Source organism: Corythoichthys intestinalis, chromosome 11, assembly GCF_030265065.1.
Source record: "Corythoichthys intestinalis isolate RoL2023-P3 chromosome 11, ASM3026506v1, whole genome shotgun sequence".
Taxonomy (NCBI): domain Eukaryota; kingdom Metazoa; phylum Chordata; class Actinopteri; order Syngnathiformes; family Syngnathidae; genus Corythoichthys; species Corythoichthys intestinalis.
The window spans coordinates 28,588,450-28,616,038 of NC_080405.1; the positions used below are offsets into that span (position 1 = coordinate 28,588,450).

General features: G+C 40.6%; 1 protein-coding gene across 17 annotated transcripts in view; it reads left to right on the top strand.

Annotated features, from left to right (window-relative positions):
• map7d3 (MAP7 domain containing 3) overlaps positions 1-27,589 on the top strand; it is a 41,066-nt gene that overhangs the window by 11,471 nt on the left and 2,006 nt on the right. The window contains exons 2-19 of one of the 17 annotated variants that reach the window (XM_057849470.1): positions 667-765; positions 1,018-1,098; positions 1,584-1,747; positions 1,846-1,957; positions 2,245-2,328; positions 3,044-3,151; positions 5,736-5,828; positions 6,337-6,435; positions 8,283-8,408; positions 10,907-11,046; positions 14,290-14,426; positions 14,504-14,721; positions 19,772-19,895; positions 20,007-20,292; positions 20,359-20,412; positions 20,483-20,549; positions 23,191-23,341; positions 23,424-23,683. In XM_057849470.1, the coding sequence (XP_057705453.1) occupies positions 667-765; positions 1,018-1,098; positions 1,584-1,747; positions 1,846-1,957; positions 2,245-2,328; positions 3,044-3,151; positions 5,736-5,828; positions 6,337-6,435; positions 8,283-8,408; positions 10,907-11,046; positions 14,290-14,426; positions 14,504-14,721; positions 19,772-19,895; positions 20,007-20,292; positions 20,359-20,412; positions 20,483-20,549; positions 23,191-23,341; positions 23,424-23,683 (2,403 nt within the window). The remainder of the gene's footprint in view (positions 1-666; positions 766-1,017; positions 1,099-1,583; positions 1,748-1,845; positions 1,958-2,244; positions 2,329-3,043; positions 3,152-5,735; positions 5,829-6,336; positions 6,436-8,282; positions 8,409-10,906; positions 11,047-14,289; positions 14,427-14,503; positions 14,722-19,771; positions 19,896-20,006; positions 20,293-20,358; positions 20,413-20,482; positions 20,550-23,190; positions 23,342-23,423; positions 23,684-27,589) is intronic. The other 16 variants (XM_057849471.1, XM_057849475.1, XM_057849476.1 and 13 more) reach the window with 16 other exon arrangements.

Genomic DNA, 27,589 nt, shown 5'->3' on the forward strand with positions numbered 1-27,589 from the left:
TGTACTTAGATCCTCATTTTTTTATAGTGTTTGAGGCTAAGCTCAACTCTTTTATTTTTAAATGAAAGTGCAATTCTGCATAGTTGAAAAAAACCCGCTGTAATTTTATTTTTTATTTGCATTTAATGACCTTTTGAAAGTGCAATCTTAGCAAGCCTTTGTTTTACATCTCATATTTTCTGTAACACATTAAATGTTCCTAATCTGATTACTTGATTATTAGAAATAACTAGTTGATAGATTAATTGACTATTAAAGTAATCGATAGCTGCAGCCCTAGATGTCCCGATTGCATATTTTTGCACCCGAGTTCAAGTCACCTGATTTTGAAAATCTGCCAATACAGTCTCGATCCGATACCAGGGAGGGAGTTTTTTTTTAATTTGTATTTTTTAACAAAAGTTCCAAATGTTAGAGTGTTAGAGTACTGTACTGTTTACAGTACTTCCTCTTCTGCTTCTTCCGGGAGTCTTGCAGAGTACAAAACGTATACATTTATTCTTTTGGCAATGCTATTGCATTTCTGGATGATTTTGTTACTTTTTAACCCTTTTTTAAATAAAAGCCTGATCCTTTTCACCCGATTCCTATCCTCTGAAAAATTTCTGATCACGTGATCGGATCAGCGACATCACTAACCTAAACTGTCCGCTTTCCCCTGTCCAGCTGCAGCCGCGCAGGCCCAAGCCGACGAGCGGCGCATCCAGGCTGTGTGTCCGGCAACTCCTACAAACGCAGCAGCCAAAACTCAGGGCTGTCGGCCAGGTAAAGCACCCCATCTTGCATCTTGTCGCAGCTTTACAGCCTTGTCTAATCTGAACTTGCTGCTATGCAATCCAATTGTAGCCCCCCACACTGCGTGGCTTAGTGAACAGAGGGCCTGAGTCATCACCTTATTACTTGACAAGCTCATTAATGATAGCTCCCCCACCAGCCCTCCGAACATGCTGCACAACTGTTACTATTTCGTGTAAGCTGCAACCCGCAGGTGTGTAACTGTTTTATGTGCGCTTTCAGTCCTCGACGGGGCCGCACTCCGAGTAGACGATCGATTGCGAGTTGCAAAGGAGAGACGAGAGGAGGCAGACAGGCAACAAGGTAAGAAGACTATCTTGCTTTAAGTGGTGGAAAATGCAATCTTACGCACTGCTCGAGGAAACCTTTGGGTTTGAATCCTTTAATCTTGGAAATGATCCAAATGTCAAACCGTGTTTTTTGGGGACTGGCTCACTCGACCTAGATTTTTTCTCCATTTTGGGCCGCCAAATCCAGAAGCGCGATTTCTCGTTCCACGGAGAATCATGTTGCGGCTTTGGTGATGTAATGATCGCACACAGCTGCTTTTACCATGAAAGTCAGGCCCTGGACCTCCTGACACAAAGTTTACGCTGATTTCCATACCAGAGCTTGGAAACCCTTGGTGACTTTTTGCATACTTTTACTCAACCGCACTCTGATTTTTTATTGTCGAGTTGCTGTAGTTCACTGACAGTTGATTTCAGAATGACTACGATGAGAGAAAAGATATGACCATGGTAATAATAATGTTTTGTATTCTATGGTGCCTTTTTGTCTGCTGTCAGCTTTACGCGAGTCTCAGATCATGGAGCGTGAGCGCAAGGCCAAGATGCAAGTGGAGCGTCAGCTAGAGGAACGTCAGAGGAAGGCTGTGGAGCAGCGAAAGAAGGAGGAACAGAAGCGCCAGGCTGTGGAGGAGAAGAGGAAGCAGAAACAGGAAGAGGAAAAGGTAGCCAAGCCGTAAAAGGCCGGTGCGGAAGATATGATATTCTTAAAAACGATTATTTCTGTGACGATGTATGAAATATATCATTTTTTGACGGCCAGGAACATTACGAGGCAGTGATGAGACGAACATTAGAGCGAAGCCAGCGGGTCGACCAAAGACAGAAGAGATGGTCCTGGGGAGGATTGTCAACAGACTCTGACGGCCGAGCAGGTAATGTTTTTTTTGTTGTTTTGTGTGATTAAAAGTTTCCATCAATGGCACTTTCTTAAACAACTGATGTCTAAGAACATCCCATTCGAACTAAAGCCCCCAAATCCCAGAAACTCCATAGAAACTCCAAATTTATCTGTAAAGGTTTGTTTTTGACTCGAGACTCTCCGAATGAAGAAAGACATGATGGCTGCCTAGCCATGTTTACCCTCCTCTCTTCAAAGAAGTGAGATCACCAGGCCTCATGTGTGCTGTCGCTCCCTTCTGAGAGGTTTCTTTTCCCACAGGAGACTCAGATGCCAGTACCTCATCTCCAGTAGCTATAGTAATCGCTCCTGCCTTACCAGAAAAGCCACCAAGGACTCGAGAAGGTTTTCTTTGCGATTTGCCCGCCGGTTTAAATCCGCAGCATGGGCACGTATCACGCCTTCTTCTGCAGCCTAACACAAATGGATGAATAGACGGGGCTTCTTTCAATCTGCTTTCCACAGGCCGGGAATGTTGTTTTAGGTCTTAAACTCACTCACTTTTGGGCAGGGCAGGGTAATCGGGGCTACTTTGCATGGAAGCCCAGTGTTGAGGCTGAACTAATAATGTCACATTGGGTCCTGATCAAGCCATGTGCTGGCTACTCTGTCTGCTGTACTAACTTCACCGCATGATGTGAAAGCACAATGTGGTGGTTGTTGCTTAAAAAAATACATATTTTTAGCATGAATTGTCATGTGTGCATTTGAAGATTTGAATGTAATGTAGGAAACGGGATGAGAATAACAACACGACCAGTAGCAAAAATACTGCCTTTGTAACGATAGAAAAAGGAGACAAAATATGTGAAACACTTATCTCACTTATCTCTCTAACATCAGCCAATTAATGTGGATATTACCTTTGTAAAGGCAGATATTTTTGGAGCCACTGCTGTTGTACCAGATCTTATTAGCGAGTATGGGTTTGCCATTAGAGTTGATACTGTATGTGAAACTAGTGTTGTAAAACCTCCCCAATCACTAACCTTAGAGCCCTCCAGTTTCAGATACCTCTAGTTGAATCCCTTCATTGTGTGTCCCTCCTCCTCCCCACTAGTAGACAAGCGCTCCACATCCACCACCAACCTCAAACCGCCATCAGAGGCGAGCATCAGTAAACGCCTATCCTCGTCCTCCGCCACCCTCGTCAAATCTCCTGACAAAAGTAAGTTTTGTTGTGTTCCCCCTTCCTCCTCCTCTGCCTACCCCATCCTTGTCTAGCCTCCTCTCCTCCCTGTACTTATTTTATGTTGTTTTTTTGTCAGTGTTTGACCAATAACCTTTGGATCATGAAAATGAATTTTTGGAGGGAAAAAAAACTACAATTTGTCACAGTTGTCTGACACCTTCAAGGGGAGACTTACTTGCAATGCTCCTTTGAAGGGCCCCACCTCCTGACTCCAATCACGAATCGCAGACACTTTCAGGGTCTCGCAGACAGTCGGATAAAAACACAAATGGATGTTTGCTACACTGTTATGGAAAAGCATTTCCTTCTGATATATTTTTATGACTTATGTATAATAAAAATGTGTAAACTGTATATTATTTAACCACCTAAAATTGATATGGCTGTTCAGGTTCTTTTGAAAGCTTGGCCTAGCTGCCCGCCAGGCTTATAAAATACAAGGACCAAAGCAAACCCTGCTGCTTAAAAAAGACCTATAGCTTCAAACTGATGCATTATCACTGGAAAGGTTGTTGGGTAATCTGGTAAAAACCATCATGACAGATGCCTAAAATACAACATTTTATTTTGGGGTGGGTAGGGTGGTATTTTTCTGATGACATATTTTTTTTTAGTCCAGATGTATAAAATAAGTGTCGATGTTCAGACTTTGGTGGTGTCCAGATATCTGATATTATTGATCTGTTATTGAAATTGGAACATGATCACAGCAGGGGCACAGGGGACGCCTTTTCAAACCTTAATATACAGTGGTACCTCTACATACAAAGTTAATTCGTTCCAGGACTTTGTAAGTCGAAATGGTCGTATGTCGAGCAAGATTTTCCCACTAGAATACATTATAATTCCATTAATTCGTTCCGCAGCCCGAAAACCTACACCAAATCCTTAATAAATACTGCTGTTACTATTACAAATAGCAATTACGAAAAGAAAAACAAATGCATTGTGAATAAAAATCTGAATAATAATATAATAATAGTAATAATAATAATACCTGTAATAATTAGGGCTGTCAAATTTATCGTGTTAATGAGCTGTAATTAATTTTTTAAATTAATCACATTAAAATATTTGACGCAATTAACGCATGGACGGAATGACCCATTCATGCGTTGCCTAGAACGGTTTACAATGACGCCGTTTTAGAACATTGAGACCGAATAGGCAGAGAAATGCAAGTAGACACAGGTTCATTGGATCTCGCCTTTTATTGGCTTAAGCAGCCACTACTAACAGTCATGGTGGCGCAACATCCCATCATGCATTTGAGCTGAGCAAGAGACGACCTTTTTCTTAACACTGCATAATTGAACACAACGCGGAACGTATTGTATTCCATTTTCAGCCACTACTGACAGTCATGGTTGCCCAACTTCCCATCATGCATTTGGGTGGAGCAGGAGACAATCTTTTTCTTAACAAGCCTAACTGAACACAATGCAGAACATACTGGATACCATTTGCAGCCACCACTGACAGTCATGGTTGCCCAACTTCCCATCATGCATTTGGGCCGAACATTTAAGTCGCTACAGTATCATTTAGTGAAAGCACAACAAAAATAATATTCCTATCTCTCAAAAAAAAAGAAAAGCGCTCAATTCAAAGAGAACTGGCATTCCCAATCAAATAGCTATGCAAAATACACATAAATGTAATAATGTTAATGTCATCTTGTGAATTTATTTTTATTATAAACAAATACAGGACTTATGTATAGTATGTTGAATGTTTGTCCGTCTTGTCTTATCTTTCCATTCCAACAATAATTTACAGAAAAATATGGCATATTTTAGAGATGGTTTGAGTTGCGATTAATTTTTAAGCTGTGATTAACTCGATTAAAAATTTAATCGTTTGACAGCCCTAGTAATAATGTAACAAATCGGGTTCTAATGCGGCAAGCGTATTTTGTGTGGTGTACCTGAACGCACCGCGGGGCTGACGGCAGAGTGAGAGAGTGCAGTTGAGATATCCCTTTACTTTTAACGTCCTATTGTTGTGGGCTGTTGGTTGCCCAAGTTCTGAAAAAAAAAAGATTAAAAACCTGACAAAGCTGGCGATCTCATTGGCGATGGTGGTCACCTTTACTTATAAAGACTAACAAACAGGTCGGTGGAGTATTGTCAAGCAGTTAATGGATGCGCACCCCACACACTCATATTGGCAAGCCTCACGTTTTTTCTTCTTTTACCACATGCTTTAACATTCTTGGAACCCATGTTGATTTCTCTCACAAGAAAATCCGCCGTGTGTGCGTCTTACGGAAAAACAATGAAATTGCAACGCTGTCATAAATCCTCGTATTTCGAGCATTTCGTCATATGTCGAAACAAATGGCAAGTCAAATTTTACGTCGGATGTCGAAAAGATCGTGTTTCGAGGTACCACTGTATTTGTTTCCAAAGTAGACCTGAGAGCTTCTTTACAATGAGATGGTTTAAACTGATTACTTGACTCTTCCTCGATGTCCAAACGCGTGATTGAACTCAAGTACCATTCATTAAGTAACCAGGGGTCAAATTCACCTTTAAGTATTGTCGTCATTGTCTCCCAGGTTTTAAATCCAGGAGTGCTTCTTGTAACCGTTTGCCTCGGAAAGACAGTGCTGCTAAGGAGGAAGGCAAAAAGCTGCCGGTGGAGCAGAAAGGTGCCTTTTCCCCCCACTCCTTTCTGTTCAATGAAGTTACCTAATCACTAGGCCTGATCCATTTCAGAAAGATTTAATCCTTCAGAGATTTATATTTCCTCCAGCAGTAGCTAAAACTCCATATCTTTCAAAAGATAACAAACGCATAACAGTTTAACACAAAATGATTTGCTAACATGTATTAATTACAGAAGAAAAACCTCAGTGTAAAAAAAAGAATTCAGAAATTGCCAAGTATTTGAATATACTACTTTTTGCTGCCAGCTTTGAGAGGCCAAGCTTTTTTTTTTTTAGTGTCTATGGCCTAGAACCACTTACAATGGCGCCTATGTGTGCCTCACGTCTCACTTTTGATGAAGATCACCAGTTCGGCATCAGCTGCCGTGGCGCTTGCTGACTCACACAAAGACAATCACTGCACATGACCCATGAGAAAGTCTTTCCGCGGGGATGTTCTTGACTCTCTCCTTGTGTTTCGTTGGCCGTGACACTGCGCTCACGTCTGTAGGTTCTTCCATGAAGAAGAGGAGTTGGTCCCTCACACGAGTAAGTGTGGGCAGAGCGCAGACTCCTGCCAAGGCTGCTAAGGGGACAGCAGACAATCAAGGTGGCTAGCATGGAACAATCAGTCGATTAATTTTGTTCACGCTTCCATCTGGCTTCTATACATTCTTTTTTGGGGGGGTAACAGGCATGATGCTCTGACGTTAACAGCTTGCTCGATCTGAATCTGAAAGAGCTTTTGTGGGGATATTCAGTACCTTCATTCGCTTTAAGGACCATAAAATTATCTCGTGGGTTAACCGGGCCTACATTTTTTTTTTGGCTTTATGTAATCTCACTTCCTTCCCACCCCCCAAAAACTCAAAAACATCTTTAATAGCTGCTCCTAATTTTAACACGCTGCTTTAACATTAAATGCTTGCTTTAACCACATCCTTTATTTTTTTATTTAAAATTTTTTTTTTTGTGCTGATGTCAACCGCCTACCAATTGTCGTCGTTTTCGTCGTGGAGTTGTCGACTCCAGCAATGGTCTTGTTGTATGGCTACACTAACATTGTGTATTGTTTTTGTTGTGTCACAAAGTGTAGCTTGTGTTCTCCCCCTACAGATGACGTCTTCCTAGCTGGATTTAAGATGCAATGCTTGCACATCAGTGCCGTCCCATCATAGCACCCACAAGAGCACCAAATCCTTTCAAGAGTGCCAGTGTGCAGTCTGTGTATTAACCAGCAAAGCATTTGTTTGTCCTTTAGACTCGACGACTCGCATAAGGGAACACGTTGTGACCAGAATGATAAATCTATCTGTATTTTACATGAGTTATTTTTTTAGTAGTATACATTATATTTTGGCTGACAATGAATAATGAGTTCAAACACACAAATTAGGGTACAATGTGGTGCTTGATCCAAATTAGGATATCTTGACCTTGGGGGTGATCTGCACTCTACTGAGTGCCACGCAAGTCCTTATCACTGTCCTTTTAGCTTCTTAATTCCTTGCTGCGTAGTAGCAATCCGCCAGCACTTAAAATGTAAATAGCATCTGTCAGTAGCTTATGTCTGCTTGGTGAGAAGCTCCACGGAGACGTGCAACTCGGCCACTTGAGCAGCCAGTACATAAGATCCTGTAAAGACAAAGTAATGTGGCTTTGACACACGGCGTATTTGGCCGGCTGTTTCACCATGCTTTATTACATGAAGCCCAAATTAAAAAAAAAAAAAAAAAAAAACTGAGCACTTTATGCGTTCAATTCTTCTAAATCTTTGCATACATTTTCAGCACTTACCTTCAAACATTCTATTTAGAAACATAAAAATTGCTTTACAGGATCTTTGAGTGAACCGCTCAACATTGGAAATACTTCTTGGTCTGGGTTTTACTTTTGTAGCACATGTGGTAACATAGACCTCAGTTCTTGTCTTTTATTGTGAATTTTCAATAGCTACAAGTTAGTCTTGCATACAATTGACGTTGACTTGGTGGACATGAAAGGTCAAGACTTGGTGGTCTGCCGTCATGCATATTTTGTCTGTCTTGCTCTAATAATATTCGTTTGCTGTTCACTAATGGTCCAATGTTTTCTCTTCCCCCATGAGCACACCTGGCACTGCCTTAGGGAACCATTGATTTGACCGCTTTGTTGACTGATCCACCATAGATAATCAGTGGTCTCAGTACTCTTCCACGGCTTTATTGCCTTATTCCTCTCATCAAATGATTCTTTGACAATAAGGGAAAGAAACGCTTTGTGAGACTACTGAGACAAAACCTTATGGTGCATGTTTTTGATTCTCTCCTGTTGGTTAAATCACATGGCGACTTATCTAACTCACACTACCCATCCCTCTTGTTACCCTTCCTTTTTGGACGCTCTTCTATTCCCCCTCCTTGTCCCTTGTTCTCTTTTTTTTTTTGGGTTTCATTTTTCGATGGGCTCACCATGTAGCTCGCAAACAACCGACTTGCACAGCGGACGGAGGGGTCTTTAGTCGCCTGCTCACTCCCACCCAGGCCTCACTAGCTAGGAGCAAGAGCGCTGCTGCCCTTTCCCCTGAAGGAACAGATGCTCCAGGTAACCCTCCCCCCCTAACAGAGGAAGGTTCTTAGCCCTTCTTTAACTTACGCCTCCTTCCCACTGTACGTTACCAAAGAAGGTCTTTGGTAATGACGGAGCTCTGAAGCAACTGAAGTTTGTATAAAGGGTGTTGTGATGTAGTGTATCAGCATCTCCTCGTTGGTCATCTTGTGAATACCTCGACAGTAATAAGGGAAAATAGTTTGTAGGATACATTTGAGTAGGTCTGTTTTCTTAAAAATGGATTGTACAATGCTTTGGCACATAAGGATTTGTAAGCAACAAATTTTAATGCGTGCAGATTCAGATTCAGATTTATTTTAACCTCCTATACTGCTTAGTCATCTTACTTCAGGCTCCAAGACAATTGAGAGAATGGGAAGATGATGTAACTGGAGTCATTTGCTTCTTTTGTCGACATAAGGACAGACTTTGATCTGGTGGCTTATGGTATTGGCTATTGACCATGATTGGGGTGGTGTTGGAGTAAGAAGTTTATGATTTTTTTCATAGCAAGTAATGGTTATGTGAGGAGGTAAGGAATCTGTGTGACAGTGATGAAGAACACTTTTATCCTTTTTCTTTTCACGTGGCGTCTTCAAAAGTCTTACAACTCTGAAATGTAATATTGATAAACTGTCTTTAAAAAAAAAAAAAAAACACACTGAATTCTGACCAGTTGATAATTGATTTTTAAATTGCACTGCATTGTATGAAATGTGACTAAGAAATTTGGGGGTGTTCCCGCAGTTCCTGATTTTAATTTTTTGCGAGGTTGCCGGTGAAATTTGCCCCTTTAATTAGAATTTGCATGTGGTTTTGAACCTGATGAGTCCTGTTTGAGATCCTTTCATTCTTACTGATCTGCAGTCCAATCTGGCTTTCCTGGATGTGGAAATTTAAACAAATTACCACTGATATCAGTCAACTGTTTCCAATTCATACTAACCATAAATATTAGGAGCAAAGTAGATCCATTTGCAAAATCATACACTGGTCCTCCACCTCAGCTTTCAGTATTTCTCTCCATGTGAGGAGCTTCTGGGTCCATGCTCAGAGATTTTCTCTAAGCTGCTTACTTGTTCTTGTCAGAATGAAAGCGTTGTGTTGCGACAGGTGTTCTGGCACCAAGTTCAGAGACCCAAAAGAACTAGTTGGCTCTTTTCCCCTGACACTATAGATATAGTCAATGATGTTTCCATTGAAATAACAAGCTGACCTGGGGTTTGCCACTTAAATAGTATCAGACAGTATACTACATAAATGTATGTTGTTAAAGGAGATGAAAATATTCTGATTCGTAAATACAAATCATGGTTTTAGAAAGCCTTTTCTCTGCAACAAATTATATCTGTATTGGTTTTGAGCTGTGGCGTTTATTGACCCGCCATTAGACACCCATTAGCCGTTATGGATTGTTTGCTAAGTATGGCCCCTGTGGAAACATGACCCATCTGCAGCAGACTGCAATAACACAGTGGACAAGATGTATGTCACACGCCTCATAAATGCAGAATCACACAGAAGACACTTGTGACTGAGCTTTGGCAGCGAAAGTCTTCGAGGTCGTTGGATTATCATTACTAATCCCTCAATCTGACACAGGGAGTCGATAGTCAGCCGACAACATTATGTCTTGTGGAAACAAACACTTGAAAGAAGGCTGTTGTCTGTTGGCTGCTCAGCAACAATGTGTAACATTTGTACAGTTTTGGGTTTTGTGTTGGAATTGCCAATTGTTATCTCACTTCCACCCTTTAAAATGTAGTGGAACAGATGCAGGTGTTGGCTATGGCATTAAGTAGGCTTTTATTCTGCTTAGGTTTAATTGAAGCAGATTAGTGCTTTTGCAGTGCGAGAGGTCACACAACATACAAAGATAAATATTCACATTGATAGTCACAAGAGCATCCCGGAAACAACAAATCCAACATGGCCTACAAAATTTTCTTTCTACAGTATGAAGTGCTGCTTTAATCTAATTGCCATTTGAATGGAGAAATAAGTTTTTAAATTGGAGTTGTGCGCGTGGTAACACAACTGATTTAGTCACCATCTTTTGCTATATTAGCACATACCAATATTACCAGCTGTTTGCGACAATCACAAACTAAAACCTGGATGTTTTGTCAGTGTTTATTTTTCTGATTTAGTTGTTCATAAACTGACACCCAATCATGTTTGTTGTGTACTCCTCAATTCCTTGTGAAAAAAATTCAACTGTTGCTTGCTTCAGCGCTACATACTATATAAACAAATTGTATTATTTAAAAAAAAATTTTTTTTTTTTCTTTTTTGGGTGCCCTTAAAAATATTTTTCCCCATCTTTCATTTATTACTTGTCCTCCACACCTGTTTCTAATTTGTTTTCTTCTACCCCCCTCTTTTGTATATTTTTTTTCCCCCCCAACTTTTGCTTCTTTGCTGCTTCGCTGCCCAATCCGGCCTGCTTGTTGTGCTTGCCCGGCCCTGCCGATGAATGTGTCCTTTACCAGAGTGTTACCTGTGTCCTCGCTCAGCCTCCGCCGCCCCTCTCCACCCGCCGCGCGGGCCGTTGCGCAGCCGCAGCATCGACCGGCAGAAGACCGGCATGACCACATCTGTGTCAGCTGACGGAGCCCTCGACCCATCGCTGGTAGGAGCATCATTTGAATCATTCGAGGAAAAATAGAGATCCTTTAGCACTGTTAACTTTGGTGACTTTTTTGCAGTATGACAATGTGCTGTTGGCTATTAGGATCAGGATAGTATTCAAACTCCAGAAGAGTAATGCGGTGCTGGCCGAAAGTTGTGGCACCCCTGCAATTCTGTCAGACAATGCTCAATTTCTCCCAGAAAATGATTGCAATTACAAATGCTTTGGTAGTTATATCTTAATTTATGTTGCTTGCAATGAAAAAAAACAAAAGAGAACGGAAAAAAAAATCACTATCATTTGACATAAAACTCCAAAAATGGGCCGGACAAAGTATTGGCACCCTCATCCTAATACTTGGGAGCACAACCTTTAGACAAAATAACTGCGAACAACTGCTTCCGGTATCCATCATTGAGTTTCTTATAATGCTCTGCTGGAATTTTAGAGCATTCTTCTTTGGCCATGTGCTCCACGTCTGAGATTTGACGGGTGCCTCCTCCAAACTGCCATTTTCAGATCTCTCCAAAGGTGTTCTATGGGATTCAGGTCTGTACTAATTGCTGGCCGCTTTAGAAGTCTACAGTGCTATCTCGTAAACCATTTACTAGGACTTTTGAAGTGTTTTGGGTCATTGTCCTGCTGGAAGACCCATGACCTCTGAGGGAGACCCAGCTTTCTCACACTGGGCCCTACATTATGCTGCAAAATTTGTTGGTAGTCTTCAGACTTCATAATGCCATGCACACTGTCAAGCAGTCCAGTGCCAGAGGTAGCAAAGCAACCCCAAAACATCAGGGAACCTCCGCCATGTTTGACTGTGGCGACCATGTTCTTTTCTTTGAAGGCCTCGTTTTTTTCCCTGTAAACTCTTATGTTGATGCCTTTTCCCAAAAAGCTCTACTTTCGTCTCATCTGACCAGAGAACATTCTTCCAAAACGTTTTTGGCTTTCTCGGGTAATTTAAATTTGGCAAACTCCAGCCTGGCTTTTTTATGTCCGGGTCAGAAGTGGGGTCTTCCAGGGTATCCTACCATAGAGTCCCTTTTCATTCAGTACGGGTTGACACTGTTGTACCCTCGGACTGCAGGACAGCTTGAACTTGTTTGGATGTTAGTTGAGGTTCTTTATCCACCATCCGCACAATCGTTTGTTGAAATCTCTTGTCAATTTTTCTTTTCCGTCCACATCTAGGGAGGTTAGCCACAGTGCCATGGGCTTTACACTTATTGATGACACTGCGCACGGTAGACACAGGAGCATTCAGGTCTTTGGAGATGGACTTGTAGCCTTGAGATTACCTATGCTTCCTCACAATTTTGCTTCTCAAGTCCTCAGACAGTTCTTTGGTCTTCTTTCTTTTCTCCATGCTCAATGTGGTACACACAAGGACACAGGACAGCGGTTAAGTCAACTTTAATCTATTTGGCTGCAAGTTTGATTTAGTTACAGTTAATTACACAAATTAGAGAAGCAACACATGATTTTTCCAAGGGTGTCAATACTTTTGTCCAGCTCATTTTTGGAGTTTTATGTAAAATGATTTTAGTTTTTTTTCCATTTTCATTAAAATTTTTTTTTTATTTTTTTATTGCAAACAAAATAAATGAAGATATTGCTACCAAAGCATTTGTAATTGCAATCATTTTCTGGAGAAATTGAGCATTATCTGACATAATTGCATGGGTGCCAATACTTTTGGCCAGGACTGTATGTCATGTGCAAATGCCTTTATTGGCCAATACAAGATAGTTGGCACCCCTGCGATCTTCTAGAGCAGACATGTCCAAAGTCCGGCCCGGGGGCCAAATGCGCCCTTGGTCAAATTTCTTCCGGCCCAGAGCCTCTCATAAAATCAATAACGTCTGGCCCGCACACAGACTTGATAAATTGGTCAGCAGTATTGCTACCAGCATATGAAGTAGCTTACACACTAAATGCTGCTCCTCATCACACTAAAAGGCAGCAGCACTCTGAGCACATCACCCCGTGTGACCTTTTACTTCCAATTTTCTAAAATGGCGACAATCAACAAAAAAAAGTTGACTGCGATGGCCAACGCTACAAGGATAGGTGGAAATTGGACTATTTCTTCACTAAAATACTCAACAACTGTGTCTGCCTCATTTGCAAAAAAGGCAGTTGCTGTTTCTAAAGTGTTCAATGTGAGGCGATATTACCAAACAAGACACGCTGGCATGTACGACAAGATTACAGGGAAGATACGCAACGAGAAATTGAAGCAACTTGAAGCTAGTTTAACTTCACAGCAGCAGTATTTTGCAAGAGCCAGAGAGTCGAAAGAGAACGCCACAAAAGCGAGTTGCGAGGTTAAAAATATTAATTAAAAAAATAATAAAGCAAATGTAACACCCAGAATGTCTTGCTAAAATTTGCTTAAATATATTGTTATGCGTAAAGGACGTCAGCCAAGGTCGGCCCCCCACATTTTTACCACACCAAATCTGGCCCCCTTTGCAAAAAGTTTGGACACCCCTGCTCTAGAGGATAAGTGGAATGGAAAAGGAATGAATGATTTTAAGAGATGATAAGGACTAGCACGCTCCTTATATCCTGGTAACTAGTTTCCAAAGGGAAAGTAGTTAGACGTCAACCATTTGCCAGTCAAAGTGCTTCGGACGCAAATGACAGGGAAATGTCGTTCCCGTTGGTGCTGTAGTCAGCACAATGTTATCTAGTGACACTTGGAAGCGACATCTCTCGCTGTTGTAACCTTTCAGTCACTCTCTGAGGCTGTGAAAGGACTCGTTGACATGGCATGAGACAAACCGGTGGCCTGATTTTGGCCAGATCGGGTCATGCAAAGCAGACTACACCCTCAGCCTGAGGCCTTTCCACTTTCCATCTCATTGTCTCTGTACCTCACTGTACTGTTTGGTGTACGGATACATTTAGAACTTTTTTCAAATGATATCTTTGTGTATTATGTTCACGTTTTTCTGTCACGACCCACCAAATATTTGTCCCTGTTATGCAACAGGTACCCTTTCCAGATCTTGTAACTGGAGCTAAAATGTTTTATTCCAAGTGCAAACGTATCTTATCATTGCTAGGGATACTAATAAACCTCTTTTGTTACAAATGTAGCTCGTCTTTCTGAATGGCATAAAATGACACCATTGATGAATTCAAGTTCAAGTATAGGTTGCTGCGTGAAAGGCAGTGTAACCCTAGTTGTTGGGAATTAATGTTCCACCTCTTTACTGTGTCTTGGCAAAACAGAGCAAGCAGGAAAGAACATTGGCCTCACCCGTGCGGCAACGCCCACCATCTCCATCCATCCCCATGGTACGCAACCGCTCACCGTCACCCGCCCCGAAACCATCTCCGAAGAGGGCTCCTTCCCCAGGAGCATCAAAGTAAGATGCTAAGTTTGAGTGAACGATCACGTGTCAGTTAAAATTAAGTTAACGATGACAATGGTTTGTTGTGACAGGCCAAATTCAAAGGCGCGCCCGCCCTCGCCTGCAATGAAACTTTCACAAAATCCTCAACCAACGTCAGCGAAACCCCCACCAATCCAGAAACCGGCTCTCACTCCACCAGGGCCCCCGACACTGCGAAAGAGGGACTCCCGCTCCAAGGACATGTTGTTACCAATACAGGCCGTGTCACCGCAGTCCTCTGACTCTAGCAAATCCAAGGACAAAGACGGTGAGTATGAAAACATTTGTAAAAAAAAATTTTTTTTTTTCGGTTTGTTCTGCAGCGTGTTCCATAATCCTGCACTGAATACATTGAAATGTTTTTTTAATGGTGACATCACAACAAACAGAAGCATGAAACCTTGTTTTATTGTTCTTTAGAGTGAACACAAAACTGTCTGTCTCTAATTGGCTCTGGTGTGTACTTTGTGTCTGGTGTACAGTGATGTGTCAGTATATCAAAATGGAGCAGCCCTTCCAAATCTGAGCTGTTGTCACTTCCTGTCCCAAATCGGGCTCGCTCATACTGCCACCATCTGGTTAACCTTTTGTCCTGCAATTGACACTGTTCTCTAAAATGGGATTATTTGAGAAACTACCTTGGCAGCAATTGAGTTTAACCTTTTGATTTTGTTTTATTAGTAGTAGTAAAAATCGCGCTTTTATTAATAGGAGTGGGAACCTCATTGTACGTCACGATACGAATTGCGATGCAAAGCTCACGATAACGATCTCACGATATGGCGATGCGAGTATCGATACATTGGTCAAGAAATCATTCTAGGATATTCTTCAAAAAAACTAATCAACAGAAGAACAACCTATCTTCATTCTTCTGATGTGAAGTCATCACTAATAGATGTTCAATTAATTTGAACTGCGAGAGTGACAGCAAATGAACCCCTCCCTCTTCTATGGTCGTCAATGGTAGCAAATGCCAGATATCAAGGTCATTTTGGACCTGTTGGTTTTCAGTCACTTCCGGTTGATTTGGGGGCATTTTATGGGTCACTTCCTGTTGATTTTGGGTCACAGAACAGGAAGTGACCCGTGAATGAATAGGCAGTGACTCAAACTCAACAGGAAACGACCTGTATTTGCCCTAAAATAAACAAAAAGCGACTTGTAAATGCCCCGAAAATCGAAAAGAGTGACAGTGAACGTCTGGTTTCGAATGAACCAGCATTCATTCATCCTTCTCAGTCTTAACGGACTGGGCGTCGAACGCCGTCAATGGTAGCCATAGAGTCAACTGAGACACTATTATGGTGGAAGATTTTGGTTGCAAGTTGTTGGTTCCTGATATTTTTTTTTTTTTAACAATGACACCTTTTGAAAACGATATCTCAATTCTTGGCATGAGCGTAGAGCTGGGCGGTAAACCGAAAATTTACCGTCACCGAAATTCTTCACGATGACCGACGTAATTTTGACCATGTCGGTAAATTCGGTAAATTAATAAAACAAGAAAATAGTCTTTTCATCCCGCTTTGACTCTGTTGTTCGTCTATGCTCATTCCCCTTTAAGAAAGCAGTGAATGTACTTACGTAGGGAGTCACGTGATCATCAGGAAGCCAATCAAACAGAAGCCCGGTAAGCTAACGCTAGCAGCTAATGCTACAAGCAAAACGTGATGGAGTGTGGCTTAAGGGAGGTTCGCCTAACTTTCACCCGACATTTAATAGACTCTTGGTGGCATCCAGACGGGCTTTCACCAGCTGTCCTCCCTTGTTCTCACAATTCCCGGAGATGGTGCTTTCAGTGCTTTCTACCGGTAGCCAGGCCACAGGCTAACGCTAGCCGCTAACGCTAGCGGCCGCTAGCGGCTAACGCTACAAATGAACGTGATGGAGTCGGATAGCGGCTCTAACCTTGTCGAAACGGCTGAATTTAATGAGTGGATTGGGCATGGACTGCATCTAGCAATTACTATGTCGCGTTATTTTGTATCTGACTGTGTGTGATTTCTCTGATAGCTTTTGTGATGGTAAAGCATTCAGCATAAAGCACAAATGGCCCCAGCTATTTTTCTGTATGTGCTTAATTCTGTGTCATTATTGCTATCATAAAATCTTAAGTGTTTCATTTGCAGAAGATCAATATAGCTTTAATGTGTGTCTGTCTGTCTGTCTGTTTGGGGGTTCATGTATGTGTGCATTTATTAAAAAATGCACTGGGGGGGGAGACCCTGAAACCATAAAGTAAACACTTGTATTGAATAATTATGTCACAGCAGCCATTAACAATAAATTGTCTTTTTCAAGTGTACTGTTCGAGCTGCAAGTCATTTGTGTTACAATGACATGTTTGCACAGGCATATCGATTTTGACATTGTACATTGTTCAAGCCATACACTCTGTTATAAATGCTCATACTTGAATTCTTATTGTTTACAATTCATTTGTATAAACCTAATGTCTAGACTGCATGTACATTTGTTAAAGATATCAAATTGAATGCTGGTAACTAAATCAACAAGAAACTGTTAATCTGTATTTCATGCATTGATTCAGATTTTCAAATTATATAACAGTCCGCTTGGACGACTTTATCGTCATTTATCGTTATCGAGATAAATCTGCTCCATTTATCGTGATACATGTTTAAGGCCATATCGCCCACCCCTACATGAGCGTATCGATAACCGTTTGGAATGCAAAGTAACACGATATATCACCATTTCGATGTTTTGTCACACCCCTATCGATTAACATATTCAAACAGATTATAAAATATTTACCAATTTTTAATTAATCTGTATTCTGTACCATTTAATTTGGAGAGTCCTTTTGTTATGTGAAAATATAGGGGCAAGGGTGGTGCGTTGTAAGCCATTTTATGTCACGATATTGCATGGTATATTTTTGAATTATTTGATGAAAAATACCACATTGAACAATTAAAATGCATTAAGTAGTCCTTCATCATTAATTAATTGGTTGTCATTGGCGTTGATGGACAACCAATCATGTAGCTCTTTTCATCCTTCAACTGTAAATTGAAATGATTGTTTCAGTAGACATCCAATCCATTTAAACTGTAAGGGCTCCAGCGAATAAGCATTTGTTTATTTGCTGCCACCCCATCAAATTAATTTGATTGGAAATTTGGAATGTAGCACCTTCAATGGCTGCCCAATGAGTTACTGTATCCAATGTAAACAGAAAAGGTTTACTGTATCCAGTGTAAACAGAAAAGGCATAGCAGCATGCATATTTTCTCACAAATGCAAATATATCTAATTATCTACTAGTTGTTGTGAGTGGGTTATATTTTAATCTAGCATATTATTAATCATTGCCGTAGTTATTAGGTTAACATTGGGTTTTCTGTGTTGTTTGGGTTGCACGTCTTCTTTTGTTTTGTTGAACACTGCTATATTTCCAATTGTTCTATATGAATCACTTAACGCAAGGATTGGTAGGTGGAGTGACCAGGATGCAATGGCGTACTGCACGCAACACGTCACTTTTGCTCATTAATATTCATGACGTTAGCAACTGTCAAGCTCGCATTTGTCCCAAATGCTAAACGCATGTAATTAGTGCACGAACGAGATGTTTACTAAGCTAAACCTACCACTTATGTCCGAAAATTACGTCCCTGGTGCCAAATTCACTGTTAAAGATATGGAAGAACATACAAATGTTCAGTTAAAGAGATCGCTTGAGTGTCAAGGGCTGAAAAAGACGGGGAAAAGAGCCGACCTGATCCCAAGGTAGCTTTTTTATCCACACCTTTTTCTTGTGTGCATTGCCTTACGCCACTGACAATGACATTCTCCTGTTTCAACAATCTATCCTTAACCACCATATGCCCTGGCTTTCCTATATATTGTATCCTCTGGCTGTCTTAAGTCTCTGACCATTCTTGGGGGTAATTTATATTGCTATTTTTGTGTAGCGATCGCAAATGCTACTCAGTGACAACCAACGAACACTTAATTATTTCATTAATAACAAATCTTAATTCTATGAATTTTTTTACGCTTCACCCTTACAAAAGTTGTTTCTTTACAACAGAAAAGGTGACAGTGGCAGTCAGATACCATTTTATTTTTTTTTCAGATAATCCATTGTCAGACAGAAGAAACACTGCAAAACGCCACGCTAAAAAATAAGTAAAAATATCAAAACGGCTTACCTCTTCAGGACCATGGTTCCCAACAAAATGTTTACTGCATATGAAGGTGAATGGCTTCATCTTGCTGGCTTTCAACTGGTCTTTTGGACGTCCGGACAAGTTGATCCAATTTTCACATTTTTGAACACTCTGAGTTTTTGGCTTAGGGAAACGAATGAAGAAAAAAATCCTTCATATGTCGTAATGTCTAGAGTCGTTTCTGCGAGTTCCATAGCAGCAGTGTTTACTCGACATGTTTTTTTTTTTGTTTTTTTTTTTTTGAAAGATTACCGGCAGAAAACAAGAATTATTAACTTTAGTTGTATGTGAGGGCGCTCCTATGTTGACCCACTTCCGGTTTAGATGGTGACGTCACTCAGACTTGCGGTCTAAAAATAGCATTCGTGCAGTACGCTATTGATGCTGGCATACCCAGTATGCCTCACAGTGGATTATTAATAATTGCCTGTTTTATTGCATTTGTTAGTGGCTAATTCTTTTCCAAAATAGTATTTTTTGTGTTGTCCTACCACATAATTTGTTAAGTTTCATTAACTGTTTTATATATGCACCATGAGTTTGTCTTGTTTTGCCTCATAACACCCCTGTAGACATTTTGTGGCCGTTTCCTACTATTCCTGATAAAATACCAGCTCCTCAGTGTAGTCAATAGCCGACAAACTTAACCATCTCCTCATAAATGATGATCGCTACGACCAAAGGAATTTATGATGAAAGGAAAATTGTTTTTGGAATATCGATTGTCATACTATTTAACACCAATATTAGTTATTGCATAAGAATTTAGTCGGTTTTACTTGATAATGAAATGAGTCCAATCTTTGCCACACTTTTTCCCATAGTAATTGTTTAACATTGTGTGTATAGTTACTGATATTTATTGCAAAATATTTTTTGAGCCTCCAACAAAATACAGCAGTGATTCCCAACTACTGTGCATATTATTGCGATGTAGAGTTGGGGAAATGTAGTTGAATTAAAAAAAAACAACCAAACAGATTTCCTATTTCAATCAATAAAAAAAGAAAAAGATGTGGTGTGCAAGAAGATCTTAAAATGTGAAATATCTTTTACTGCCCAATAATAAAGTGTGTCAATTATATACAGCAACCTGTCTGTCCTCTTGCTTTTCAGATTCTAAGACTGGAACTAACTCTGCTGCTGAGGCTGCCAAACTCTTGGCGGAGCACCGCAGACAAATGCGGGAGCAAAAGGAGAAAGATGAACAACTCCGAATACAGCGTGAGGAAGAGGAGAAGTGAGCATGTTGAATATTTCCTCAACAGCAGCATCAATGCAGATATTCTCTCCATCAGAAACGTGAATTTGAAAATCAAGGATAAAAAAGCACTTTGGTCTCGACTTGCAGGCTTAGGAAAGAGGAGGAGGAGCGTCTCGCAGAGGAGGCTCGGATCAAGCGACAAGAGGAGGAGAAGAAGCTGGCAGAGGAGAGGAGAGTGAGAGAGGAGGAGGAGGCTCAAAGAGCAGAGGAGGAGCGGGAACGACTGGAGGCCGAGGAGGCTTTGAGGCAGGCCGAGCTTCAGAGGGAGCGGGAAGAGGCCGAGGCTAAAGCCCTGGAGGAGGCAGAGAAGGTCCGCCAGGAGCGTGACCGCATCATGCAGCAGAACCAGCAAGAGCGTATGGAGAGAAAGAAGGTAATTCGTGAAGATGGCATCAATCATAGTTTTTCATTCATCTTTGATTTTCTATCTTTGTTTCAGAGAATTGAAGAAATAATGAAAAGAACTAGAAAGGGAGACGGAAATGATTTTAAGGTGAGAACTTTTTTTCACAAGCATCGTGTAAAAATGTTTTTTGTGAACAAATATTGTTGCTCTTGTGTAGAGGGATGAGGACAAGGAGCAAGATGATGCTGAAGATGGAATGGACACGATGAGCTTTGACGCAAAGAGTAAGTTTGTATCATGACCAGTTTGTGTAGAATCTACAATTTAGATTACAATAAAAGAGGATTGATATGAAATGTTTAACAAAAATAACTTTTGAACAAATTCACAATGGTTCTTTAAAGCAGGGGTCCCCAATGACCGGGACGCGGACCGGTACCGGTCTGTGGCGCATTTGGTTCCAGGCCGCGGCGCATTTGGTACTGGGCCGCACAGAAATAATAAATAATTTATTAACGACTGCATTCTGGCCAATTGACTTTGGCCTGTGCCGCTTAACACACCAGTATCCCTGTCTACTCTCGATATACAACTACAGGATAGGAGGTCGTCATATACCCCTTTCCCACTGGCCAAAAAACCCATGTCAACCCACTAATAGTCAGCTTTTGGTGGCAGTGGGAAAGGTGCAGCGACCCGCCTCGACCCGTGTCAATCAACCCGCCAAGCGACCCGCGTTAAAATCTCCTCGGCTCTGATCGTCATGCAGTGTGAAAGCAAAACCCCGGGTCAACAGTCAACACCCTAATCTACGTGATGGCTATTACGTGATGCGTCATAACAACGTGCCAGTCGCCTCCCATTTAACACGCCCCACAACCGTAGTTACGTCGAGGCTCACAACAAAGCTAGTAGAAGAAGAAGAATTCACGTCGCCTACGTTGCCTCAGCACAAGCAGTGTTGATCCTTTGCTGCAATTCGACCATTTCAAAGGCAGTAAAAAGCATGAAAACAGAGAACACAAACGGAAAGGAGGCTTCCATGTTGCTCTGCATTGTTTACTTCCTTGAACTGAATGAATTCAGTCGCACTTGTCGACGCGTATCTTGGCGTGGTGACGTCACGTAAAACGTAACCTTACGCACGGCTGAGGAGGGGTGGGGGGTTACACGGGTGGGAAAAAAAAAAAAGACTGCTTTTTTTTTTTGTCAATGGGAAAGGTGCCAAATGCCAATTGCTAGTGGGTTGCATCGGCTTGGAAAAAACGCGCGTTGACCCACTAGTTTCAGTGGGAAAGGGGCAATAGAAATGCATCGATTGGACTGTTAGCAGTACATCTTGTTTTGTATATGTGCGCTTGGCCTCGATAATAACGTATGACGTAGGTTGTCGCCCATCACATTTGTTCCTGAAAATAATTAGCCCCCACACTAGAATGACTGAAAAACAGACGTCTTTGGACAGATTTTTTACGGGGATAAGGGAACCTGATGAGCCTACAACCTCGAAGTAAACAAAATCTATGCTACTTCCCAATCACTAAACCTCCCACTGATTCAGTGGGTGAGTTATATTTTCCCTGCACTTAACACGACGGGGCTAAAAACAAATGTTATTTTAATATTTGCTGTATTTTTCTGCCGCACATTGCCGGTGTTCTGACAAATTTGGCATGCGCGTAACGTTAAAAATGACAGCAAATGCAGCGATTCCAAAGTACACACACAAACTTTCTTTAAAGAAAGGAATATTAACTTACGTTTGCCATGTTAGTTAACTAACGTTTGCCATGTTAGCTGCACACAACAACTGCACTAAGCTCTCTCACTTCACGACTTTGCCGTGTCGTTAAGCATTAATTAACGCCATTTTCGTGTTGCACATGTATGTTTATGATGGAAATAGTTTTTTAGCACTGTTGGATAACATTGAGAGTCCAACTGAATATTAAAGAGGGGTTTTTTTTCACCGCCACAAAAGCTTTGGGAGCAAAATTTGACAGAACGCTGGTCTGTGAAAAAAATCAAATCACACCGGTCCGTGGTGCAAAAAAGGTTGGGGACCCCTGCTTTAAAGTGTCAAATTTGTTTTGCTTTTTTTTCGTGGGTGATCATACATCCATGCCCAGTGTTAGCAAAGTAGTCCCAACTATTGGTTTTTATTAAGGTTCCCACAAGTGTTTTATAAGCCTGTATGGCTGCCAGGCTTTTCTTGACCCTCTTCCTGGCTCAAACAGTGCTACAAACAAAGTCTAAAATGTATACATATTTTAACTGCATCTGGTGATACAGTTGAAAATGCAATGGTGTAATCTTAGTCAATATGTGAACGTGTCGCAGCTCTCTCCATTGCATTGTATTTTTTTTTTCTTTTTCAAAACTGCCTTTTTGTAAGTATTGTTTATAAATTGCTTATAATGTTGCATAATAGTCATAATTACAAATTTCTTGTCAACAATTTTATTTATTTTTTCCCCAAAACACGGTGTGCCACTGGTGGACTTTTCTACCACCAGGCTTTGCTAGTTTTATTGGCGAAACCCTGTACATGGTAAAAGAAAACGGAAGGCTCTTGTGTTTTTCCTTTGTTTTTATTATTAACTACATTTATAAATCATTCAAATGTAAATACAAAAAAATTAACTATACAATGTTATTTCTGGAGAATGCTGTGCTCTGCTAAGTTGTGCAGTTCACTTCGTGTTGAATTTTGGTTATTTATGAGTCAATTCCTGTTGATTCTGGATAACTCCCTTGCAATTTTGGGGCCACTTCCTGTTGATTTTGGGGCATGATTTTATAAGAAAATTCTGGTTATGGCACCCCGTATCACGCTACTGTATTTGTTTATTGAAGTTCCCTGTATATAAATAAGTCCTTTCAAAAGGCTTAAATTAGTAAGTTACTGTCTGGTTTCCATGATAGGTGAAGCACACATGGGGGACATGGCCATGGAGATGCACAACTGTGGCAATGGAGTGACAAAAAGAGAAGAACCTGTCGGGTGCCTAAACGGGAGAGAGGAAACGGATGACAAGGAGAATAACAATACTCCAGAAGAGACTCAGGCACTCAAGTAAGATAGACAAAACCATTAGTCAGTTCTTTCGACTTCCTAAAAATGGATTGGCTTTCAACTCAGACCTTCCTCTCTCTAGCCCAGTTCCAAAGGGCCGCCTGGTGGAAGGCTCGGAGTTCCTAAATGAGCAAGACTCTGCCAATGTGGAGCTAGTGTCAAGTCTGGGCAGCAAGACCAGCCAGTGGAGCATTGAGGAGCTCATGGATCGCAACGTCAACGCCAAGACCCACACGCTCATTGAGTCGGAGGATTTGATCAACTGTGACCGGTCGGACGGGACAAAAGGAAGCCCAGTAAACTCCTTGCATTCCTCCAGTCAAGCCATAGAGGCCCTGTCAGGTGAGCAGAGTATTCCAGTGTTCTTCCTTAATCTTATGAATGGCTGGTTGCTAGAGTTACTTTATGGCTAGGCATGCGCCGGTATGAGATTTTCACGGTACGATAACCGTGAGCAAAAATACCGCGGTTTCACGGTATCACGGTATTGCAATCATAGCTCGAAAATTTTGAGATGTATGGGTTTAGAAAAAAAAAAAATCCATTGAACAGGATTTTTTCAAAACATATTTGCAAATTGGAACATGAATATAATGTGAAAATAAATAATTAACAAAAAATAACAAATATTATATAAAATTAAAATAAATAGAACCTAGACTATACCCACAGCCACAGCTCAAGTTGCTCAATATTAGAGTAAGAACAAAATAATTGCTATAAAAAGTAAAAACACTTCTAAATAAAATTAAAAATATATACTGTATGACTTTTTTTTTAGGGGGGAAGCTCAAGTGAAGTTTCGCCATTTTCAGCCACTGTGTCAACTCTAGTCTACATGATGCCATGCCTTTGTGTTAAAAAGAACAAAGAATTCATAAGTTAATAAGTTAGTTAAAAATGTATAAGTTTTATAAATTAGTTAAAATGTAAATATTGTTGAGGAAAGGTTTCATCTAAAAAAAAAAAAAAAAAAAAGTGAGGAGTGAGATTTCCTCTCTCAATTAGCGATCTTTGACGTGATTCTTTTTCTTTCCCCCCTGCATTCAAGCTTTTCTCTCACTCAGCGGCTGTGAGACACAAAAGAAGCTGCTCTCCCAGTTTAGCCTAGGCTAACATTCGTCTTTGTAAGTTTTAGTTAGTTTGTATATTGAATTTGAAAGGGAAATGTGTGTTTTGTTTTTGGCGAACTTTTTAATGGAGCTACTGCTATCCTGTTGAACCTAATCACACGTGGAAAAATACAATTGTACAGCGTTTTAAATGTATTTATTTGTATATTTCACCACGATTTGAGAGCTCAATAAATTGAAGAAAAGTACGCCTTTGGTTTGGAGGATTTGTTTTTGGGTTTGCTGGCTGTTTAGTGACACTCACGGCAACAAACGGGAAGGGGTGAGCGGTGCCGCACCAAGCCACTTCGGCTGCATTTTGGCACATGAAAAATAGCGAATACCGTACTAAGGTATGACGGAAAATTTTTGTGGTTTTGAAACCGCGACGTTTTCACACCACGGTAAACTGTTAAACCGGTAACCGGCACATGTCTATTTATGGCAAAACAAAAAAAACAAACTCAAATTAATTAGGATTTAAATCATCTTGCAACAGGGTTGTTTTCGTCAAAAATGACAATGACAAAAATATTTTGTCACTGGACAATTTTTTTCATGACAATGACGCGACGATAACGAGCTAAAAACGTGTCATGGGTGACCAAAACATAACGAGACGAATGCCAGTTTTCGTGTGATGAGGCGACAACAAGATGAAAATTCGCCATAGTTTCCGCCATAATTTCACAACCTGTGACATTTTCTTATCGTATGTGTAGTTATCCTGCATCGTTGCAGTTTTTAGTCGTGTCAATCAAGTGACTTGCTGCGCTCCGCCCTACAAACACTGTCCCCTCCAGGACCCAGACTTGCTTGGTTTAAAAACACATGCTAAGATATGTTGTCTTATCTTGGCTAGAGAAGATATGCCTTGTTGCTTTAGCTTTTAAAGGTCTGTGCAAAGTGATCATTACTAACTTGTAGCGTTAACATAGTGTTTGCGTTAGTATTAGCATTTATCGTTGCATCCGGGTGGGTTTAGTTAATTGAAAATACTGTACTGTTTTCCTGCTGAGTGTGTATTATCATCACAAAATGGCAATGTCCTTGTAGACGCTACAATTGTGTGCTCATCTATCAATGTTCATTCCCCCCCCCCCCTTTTTTTTTTTTTTATAATTTTTTTTTTTTTTAATTAATTTTTTTTTTTTTTACCTGTCATGTTCAGCTGTTTGACACGGATAATGGAATGGTCTGAGTGTCCGGTTGGTCTGAACAGTTTTGATGTTTCACATTGGAGTATGATCTACTCTCAGTGTTATTATATCGATTAGATATAAAATAAAATAAATATTGTTAATAATAATAATAAAATATATCACTATTATATTATTATTATCAATGTTCATTCCAAATTGTTGGAAACTAGAGCTGTCCCGACAAGTCGACGTAGTCGATCGATGATGTAAATGCGTCGACGAGCACACATCCCATTCGACGGTTGATAAAGGGTTGAAAAAATATATATGCATGGAAAGTTGAGAATGGCGGACGCTCGGTATGCAAGCGGGCAAAGCGGCACAAAGCCTAAAAAGTGCACCAGAGTGGCCAAAACATGGACTTATTTCAACGAAACAAAAGAGGGTACACTGTCGTGTGCAGTCTCTGCAATGCCAAGCTTGCATACTGCAGCAGCATTTCGGTGGTGAATGATGAAGCGCTGTCACCCAGTTGTAGTTTTGGAAGACTACAGGAGACAACAAGCTGGTAGATCGTAAGTCCATATAACTAATGACATTTTTTATTGAAGTTGCCTTTATGCAAGGGCGTAGGTTTGCTTCGGGACGGTAGGGACATAGCACTACCAACCTTTTAGGATGCTCAAATTGTCCCCACCAACTGTTTAGCAACCTTATTTGCTGAAGAATTAGAATTTGAAACTTTCACTCCAAAAAAAAAAAAAAAGTTTCCAGTTATTTTGAATGAACATTGACAGACTAGCACATATTGTAACATCTACACATCTATCACGTGATCACGTTTCAATTAACTATACCCGCCTGGACGCCACGAACTGTCTGTAAAAAAAATTGTCCAAGTGTTTAAAAGAATGCTCGCCGTTAGCAATAGACTAATCCTTACACGAACTTGAATGCTATGCTAACGCTACAAGTTACATGTGTGATGATCACTCAGAACAGACTTTTAAAAGCTACAGCAACATTGCTTATTCTCTATTGCCAAGATTAGAAGACAAATCATAATGTGTGTGTCTAAAAGTCTGGAGAGGACACTAGTGGGTCGGTGGTGGTGGGGGGGGGGGTGCAGCACGTCACATGAGTGACACAACCAGACCCTGCTACGAATGAGGCTAACTACACATAAAATCCCACGTGTGACAGAAACTATGGCACATTTTCGTCTCGAAAAACTGGCATTTGCGTAGTCATGTTTTAGTCTCCCAAGACCTGTCTTGAGCTCGTTTTCGTCTTGTCATGAAAATATTGTTAGTCGACGAAATATTTTCGTTATAGTTATCGTTGACGAGAACAACACTGGTCAATTCAGATTTATTTTGCATTCCTCATTCAGCCTAGCAATTAAATTAGGTTCATATTTGTGAGAAATGTAGCCCTGACCCCCTTTCAATAATCTATTTTAAAGCAAAAAGTGTATATGCAGGTTACTGTTATATTGTCCCTACCAACGTTGAGAACAAACCTACGTCCTTGCTTTTATGTGCATCTTATCAACGTGCATCATTTAGTTATTTTCGCATAATTCACTTCAGTGACAAGTGACATGTGTTTATCTAGTTTGCTGCTGCTCCCTGAAGCTGTAGGTCTCACAATCTCTGTAGTCTGTGCACAGCATGCAGCTTGTATTTGTTAGAATGCTGAATGCTACCGCTTGGGGAAAAAACATTTAAAAATAAATAAAAATGGAAACGCTGGCCTGCTTACTATAGTCCATGACTGCACTAATCTTACTTACTTTATTTTATAACATATTATTTTGCATATACATATTGTAGTGAACTATAATGTTAATGCTAGATAATTTTATTTTATTTTTTTTAAGAATTGTTTTGAATCCTGTTGGAAAGTTGAAGTCAATGTTCTGAATCTGTTTACATTCCATTCTTTTGCACTTATGCTATCAGCGTTTGACCTCATTGTTTATTTGTGCTTTA